Below are 7,389 nucleotides of genomic sequence, written 5' to 3' on the forward strand. Positions count from 1 at the left end.
ACTGTAATGCTTGGAAGTGAAGCCCCCCTTCCATGTTGCGTGTGTATTTCACTGTGTTTATCCAGGTGCCTTTTGTGTTTTCAAATAAGAGCGTGTGTGTGTGTGTGTGTGTGTGTGTGTGTGTGTGTGTGTGTGTGTGTGTGTGTGTGTGTGTGTGTGTGTGTGTGTGTGTGTGTGTGTGTGTGTGTGTGTGTGTGTGTGTGATGACGACCTGGGGTTGCAGATACATGGCCAGACATGATTAGGCTGTGAGCATTTCTCTCAGCAGCAGTTTTCCACTGTCTGACCCAGCAGACACAATGCCAACCTCATCGCTTACATCATTTATTTATATTTGCGTACAAGCCTGTGTGTTTGTGTGTGTGTGTTGTTTATTCTGCCTGGTAATGTGCCCGTGCCTTCATTATAGCAGGAGCCATAACTTTGATAAATCACTCAGGCAGGCTGCCCTCACTGCTTTCACAGTATTAGAAAACTAATTGAAATTCTCTTCCGCCTACTCTCTCTCTCCTTCTCTTTCTCTCTCTCTCTCTCTCTCTCTCTCTCTCTCTCTCTCTCTCTCTCCTCTCCCTCTCCATGGCCAGATAGAGGCTGTGTGTTTTCACCGGGGATGGAAGCCAAGAGGGAGAAAATGTCATCGCTGATTTAACACACACACACACACACACACACACACACACACACACACACACACACACTCAAACACACTAGGACCCACATATTGTATTGTTACACACACACAGTTTTGTATCGCACACTCACACTTTTCTCATTCACTGACAGCTATATGAACACACACACACACGAAACACATTTGGTCACGGAGCATTAGGGAGTGCCAGGAATCTAGATCATTTCATTGCAAGGATGTCCATAATTTAGCAGGGTCTCAGGAATGGCTCTCCTCTTGGCGCCGCTCTACGTGAGTCCGACTTTGTCCTGATGTGCCCCCCACCCCCGTCTCTCTCACACACACACACACACCCTGCCAGGTTTGATCAGATCAGTGGTGGGGTAGCTTTAGGTTGATGGGATTTGGAGTTCAGCTTCTTGTTTCCTAGGTGTACAATACATGGATTTAGAGTTTGTTTCGTTGGTCGGGTTCTTCCTGCTGCAAGCAGATTAGGGCGGGAGGGGGGTGGGGGGCACTGTTATTTCTTTGTCTGCTGTCCTTGTTATGAATGTTTGAACTGCTGCTGGGGTTTTTTGTTTTTTTTTGGGTGCGGTTGTTTTCTGTCAGGGGTCTCCCTACTGGCGCTGGATTAGGAAGTTAAGCCACAGTTTGGTTTTTAATATTCAGACACTGGTGCTGTTTGTGCCACTCTGAGATTTACACTGTGGGTTTGGTGTCTGGGAGTGGGGGCTACACGCACACACACACACACACACCTGGCAGGGTGTGTGTGTGTGTGTGTGTGTGTGTGTGTGTGTGTGTGTGTGTGTGTGTGTGTGTGTGTGTGTGTGTGTGTGTGTGTGTGTGTGTGTGTGTGTGTGTGTGTGTGTGTGTTGCCGATAAATTACGCACCATTTTCTTCCTCTTTCCCTCACACATGTTCATTCCGACACACGCACGGACAGGTTGCATGTGTGGCTGGTTAATGAGGATGTGTTGATTGATTCTGTTGTGGTAATTAGCCAGAGTCTGAGCGGCTGGAAATGTCTTGGCTTTTGCAGGAGTGCCCCCCCTCCCCTCATCCTGGGGCATGTTGAATTGTGTTATGCACCATTACATTACACCAACATATTCGCACACGCACACTTGTGCATAGAGGGACACAACATGTAAACGCACACACACCACACCCAATATGCGGTATGACTCATCTCTCAGAGGCAGTGCTAATACTGTGTGTGTGTGTGTGAGTGTTTGTCAGTGTGACTGTGTGTGTTTTAGATCGAAGGGGAGTATTCCGGTGCCAGCAGTTTCTTTTTCAGCACCATGATCCCACCAAACCGCTCTCTCCCTCTCTCACCTTTCTCCCTCTCTCATATTCCATTTGGCCTGACAGCTTCCAGACGGTATTTCTTTAAAAACTTGTTTATTACAGGGCTATCTCTGCTAAGTGTAAATATTGCATTGAGTCTACAACCCCAGTAGGCATTCCCTCCAGACTGAAACCCAAAATGATCCCCCCTCCCCTGCTGCAAACTATTGCAAACAGCACCACCACATGGTCACCTGAGGATCTACACAGATGATGTCACTTGAAAGAACGGCGTCCTCTAACAGTTCTCCTCATTTTCTCTCCCCCCCCCCCCCCCCTTAAAAAAAAGGAAGTTCTACTACATCACGCTGCTGCGGGACCCCGTGTCGCGCTACCTGAGCGAGTGGCGCCATGTCCAGCGGGGGGCCACATGGAAGACATCCCTGCACATGTGCGATGGACGGACACCCACGCCCGAGGAGTTGCCCTCCTGCTACGAGGGCTCTGATTGGTCAGGCTGCACACTACAGCAATTCATGGACTGTCCCTACAACCTGGCAAACAACAGACAGGTGAGGTGTGTGTGTGTGTGTGTGTGTGTGTGTGTGTGTGTGTGTGTGTGTGTGTGTGTGTGTGTGTGTGTGTGTGTGTGTGTGTGTGTGTGTGTGTGTGTGTGTGTTAGGGGTTACAGTACGCACATTGGTTTTCTTCCCCTCACTCCAGGCTCCAAACACACACACTCCCTTTGTCTTCTCTTTTTCTTTGCCTCTCTCCCGTCACTGTCACTCTGGCTTTGGTCAGCTTCTATGAGCCCCTCGATAGAGAGCCATTTTTTTTTTTCCCCCCCGGCCACGGACAGCGGGTTCGGGCGGAGAATATCTCTCCTCGGCACTGGAAGAGATTCAGTGCCTTTGGCTAGTGGAATCATTGAATCATTCACCCACTCCTGCTTTGACTCTTCGTCACCGTGTAACCCAGCGGTTCTCAACATGGGGTCCGGGCAGCCCCAAGGGGTCCTTCAAAGGTGTTCCATGGTGGTCCCCATCAAAATGATATATTGTTAAACGTCAGCTTTATTTGATTACAAAACGTTGGCACCATTAGAGAATGTACAATGATGACTGTTATGGTAATAGTGTCACTGTTATCAGACCGTTGATCTCAGTCTCCCACTTAGAAACCGTCTAGTTGGAGATCTACTTTTGAGCTCAGTGGTGTTGGATTATTCTATGACCTGTCCTCGTCTCTCGTTCTCCCTCTCCCTCTCTCTCTCTCCCCCCCTATATGTGTCACTCACACACGTACATTTTTACCATTAGGCTCTGGTCTGTCCTTAAGGAAAACATCTTGAGACACATAGGGGCAAGTCGGATGCCTCTAATTAAGCTGTGGCCTGTCGACCATTGTATTCTATTGACCTCAAAGTTTGACTCTATACCATTCAGTACAATTAAAGTACTGGATTGGGACTCTGTATTGGTCGATAATTTCATGACTCAGAATCAATATTGGCAGTAGAACAATTGTATTGGCCGCATCCCCGCTTTGTTTACCAGCCCCTCTCCCTCTCGCCGCAGGTACGCATGTTAGCGGACCTGAGCCTGGTGGGCTGCTACAACATGTCCACGGTCCCTGAGAAGAAGAGGGCCCAGCTATTACTGGACTCTGCCAAGAAGAACCTGAGGGACATGGCCTTCTTCGGCCTGACGGAGTACCAGAGGAAGACCCAGTTCCTGTTTGAGCGGACCTTCCGGCTGCGATTCATCAGACCCTTTATGCAGTACAACAGCACCCGCGCCGCCGGAGTGGACCTGGACAACGCCACAGTCAGTGCCTGTTTTTGACTTGCAGCTAGGGAGTAAGGGCAGTGGAAGGACTAATGATTTATATTACTGTACTTACTTAAGTATATTCAGTTTTGGAGGCTTTTGACGCAAATATCTATACTTTTTACTCTACTACATTTCTTATACGGTCATGTTGCTTTCGTTTTCATCAGGATTTATATTTGTTTATCTTTGCAGATGAGCAGGAAAAAAGGCACTATATGCCGTATTATAGGCTGTTGTATCAGGGCACTGGGTATGAAGTACTTTTACTTGTAATACATTAAGTACACTTAAGAGCAAGTACTTATATGCTTTGACTTAAGCATAAATGTCAGTGGGTACTTTTACATAAGTAAAAGAAAAAACAGTTAATATTTTTATTACATTCACCTTAAGAGGAGGTGGTAGCACATCTAGCTGCGGACAGACAAAGAGCGAACGGACACGCCCGTGTCTAAGAAATGGATGATCCAAGGGGAAAGGTAGTCAGTGCGACAGAAAAAAAGTGTAAAAGAGAAATCAAGGCTGGGCACTTTGTGTTCTTGTATTTCTATGAAATGGGTTGGAATGGCGCTCCCCAGGGCCGTCGATAATGGAACCACTGGCCCTGGTCGCCCGCTCCCAACAGCTGCTCCGACAGCGTGCTTCACACTGTCCTCTGCTCCAATTATGGACTTGTTAGGTTTCGATGCACAGCATGAAAGAGTGGGCACCAGCACAGCAGGTGGAACGAAATGAAACGCACCCCCAACACGCATCACAAGGACTGGTAAATGAAGCCACATGGGTGAAAATGATGTTTGTACATCAAATAAGTTGGCCAAAAAAAGGCAGTGAAACCACGACGGCATAAAGCTTGTTTAGGTTTTGGCAAAGCTAGTCGGCCGCATGGCTGATTTGGGAGGGGCTAACGGGAGGAGACGCCACCCCCCACCCCTCCCAGCATTCAATAATGGTAATTTTGTCCCAAACAGTATGGATGTTAAAATGGACAGCTAAAGAAAGACTCGCGTTCCCGAGGGACCGATTTGCTACTGACACTGATTTCCATCGCTGGATAACTCTATCTCTTTGAATAAAAGCCCCTTTTTGCCAAATTATTTTTTATGGAAGTGGAAGGAAGAAGTCTAAAGTCTTAAATGGATAAAAATTCTGTAAGGAGCCAGACGACTCATAGACCACTGGTCCAAGACAGTCACTGGTCGTGTCCCTCCCCCCCTTATGTTATTAACGGTGACCCCTCCATCTCCCGACGCGCCGATGGTTTGGTTCCGCCTCAATCCGCCTTGTGTGTTTTGAAAATCATCCTCCCAGGTGGATCGCTGTCATGCTCGGGCTCCCTGTGCCGTCAATTAAACATCCCTCCCTGCTCCCAACACTTGACGCCACATGTTTCCTCTGCTTGTTACACATGTCGCCCGCGAATGATAGCCATCGCTCCATGGTGCATTTCAAAGGAATTAGCTTAATTAAAAACATTTCCTCCTGCGCGTGGAATTTAATGATACGCATCAACAAAGCCAGCCATACTGCGCCGGCCGACATCAAACGCCTCGCCGCTATCTCGCTGCGCATATTGCCCGCAGACTCTGTCTGTTGCTTTCTCTCTCTCAATGTAAATGAGCAAACTTAAGTTCCACCGAAAGGACCATCTGCCTGCCGCACAATCGTTCTATTCTCTCCTTCCTCTTTTCTCCACCGTTTCCCACGCACTCCCTTCTTCTTCCACTTCTTTTCTCTCTCTCTCTCTCTCTCTCTCTCTCTCTCTCCCTCCTCCTTCTCACACTTTATTTACTGTAGCGGGCACTATATTACATGTTCAAAAATTTGCATTAGATTATTTGTGTTCATATATGAAATGGTTTTTTTTAGTATAACTCTTTATTGTTCCCCCAATGGGAAATGCAGGTGTCCCAGCAGCGGATGTTGACGGAACGGTTTAAGATTAGAAATAAAATCAGAAGTTAACAGGGAGGAGCACTTGTACAACTGACTATACTAACCAGTCAGCCCAGTATGGGCAGGTGGAAGGTGCGCCATGGTAAAGTAACACTGTATGGCGATAAGGCAGTCATACTAATAATGATAATACTACTAATGGTATTTGACATACTGTTGTGTGTGACAAATAAACATATTTAAATAAATGTCCTGAACCCGCTTCCCCCTGTAGGTGCAGCGCATCGAGGAGCTGAACGAGCTGGACATGGAGCTGTACGACTACGCCCGCGACCTCTTCCAGCAGCGCTACCAGTTCACGCGGCAGCAGGAGCGCAGGCAGCAGCGCATCAAGAACCACCTGCAGCAGAGCCACCAGGGCCTGGGGCTCGGCGTCAGCCTCTGGCCCTCCCGCGGCAGCAGGCCGGGCCTGGCCCCGGGGCCCGACGACGGGGAGGAGGACCGGGACGAGGGCGAGGAGGGGGGGAGAACGGAGGAGGTGGGGGGCAGGTTGCCCACCGAAGACTACATGAACCAGATCATCAACCGCTGGTAGCAGGAGGGGAGGGGGACGAGCACGAGAACACACTGATATGCACACACACACACACACACACACACACACACACACACACACACGTGGGGGGTCTGAACGTCAAAGACCTTTCGGATAGACGGACAGACCATCGTTACCGGGAGAGTCGGACATAAAAGGTTCAGTCTGAGCAGTCGCTATGGCGACCTGGGACTGACTGCTGTCTTTGAGGTTTGCCCAGTAACTAGCATCTGCTTGTCCATTTGCCCCCCCACCCCATCCCTTTCTGCATTTCCCTTCCTTTTTACCTGCCATACTAATAAGCGACTGAGATGAAGAGCGATCCGTCTCTGCCTCCACCCGTCCAACTCCACCTCCCCCTCGTCCTCCCTCGCTCTCCGTGATCTAAAATGGAGCATGAGTAGATCAAATTAAGTCTGTGAATCCCTGCAAAGGACGGGTCTACTTCCTGGATGTACCATTTCCATCGCAAAGCAACAGAGGAACCCTATTGAAAGTATTCCACTGGCTGAGCTGGACAAGAAACCTGCAGGAGGACTGCACCCAATAGAATGAAATAACTTAGTTGCGTTAAAAAAAAAAACAACAAAAAAAAAACATTTTGCTTAAAAATGATCAGCCTCCATTTAAACCATGAACACGAACGGAAGATCTCGTTCTCATTTTAGGATAAATTAATTTTGTGTTCTTTTTATTTTACTGTTTTATGCTTTTCTAAAAGCAGAATTGTAATAACACTGAGACCAATATTGCTGCCTAAAAAAGAAAAAGTGATTCCTTTATTTTTGTTTTTATTTGTTTTATAAAAATCAAAGCTAATGGATTGGATTGACGTACAATGGACCATAGCCATTACTAAAGCCTTGCATTGTGTGTGTGTGTGTGTGTGTGTGTGTGTGTGTGTGTGTGTGTGTGTGTGTGTGTGTGTGTGTGTGTGTGTGTGTGTGTGTGTGTGTGTGTGTGTGTGTGTGTGTGTGTGTGTGTGCGCGCGCGCGCTTGTGTCTGTCTGATTTTAAGGGGCGAATTGTCAGTTAACGGCTCCCAATGAGCTTGGCGTTTTAACTAGCTGCGTTTTGTCCTTTTATCCGAGTGTTCCAGAAAACGATATTAGCGAGCTCAAAGCGCGTGAAGAAATTAAAAC

The 7,389-nt window shown here is 47.9% G+C and overlaps 1 protein-coding gene across 1 annotated transcript in view; it reads left to right on the forward strand.

Annotated features, from left to right (window-relative positions):
* The window catches only part of hs6st1a (heparan sulfate 6-O-sulfotransferase 1a), a gene marked incomplete at its 3' end in the record, with an annotated part of 52,896 nt that extends 46,648 nt beyond the window's left edge, over nt 1-6,248 (forward strand). The window contains exons 2-4 of the mRNA XM_080012116.1: nt 2,275-2,497; nt 3,503-3,751; nt 5,928-6,248. Of these exons, the coding sequence (XP_079868242.1) occupies nt 2,275-2,497; nt 3,503-3,751; nt 5,928-6,248 (793 nt within the window). The remainder of the gene's footprint in view (nt 1-2,274; nt 2,498-3,502; nt 3,752-5,927) is intronic.
* Nucleotides 6,249-7,389: the final 1,141 nt, after the last annotated feature.

Source organism: Zeus faber, assembly GCF_960531495.2.
Source record: "Zeus faber genome assembly, chromosome: 13".
NCBI lineage: Eukaryota > Metazoa > Chordata > Actinopteri > Zeiformes > Zeidae > Zeus > Zeus faber.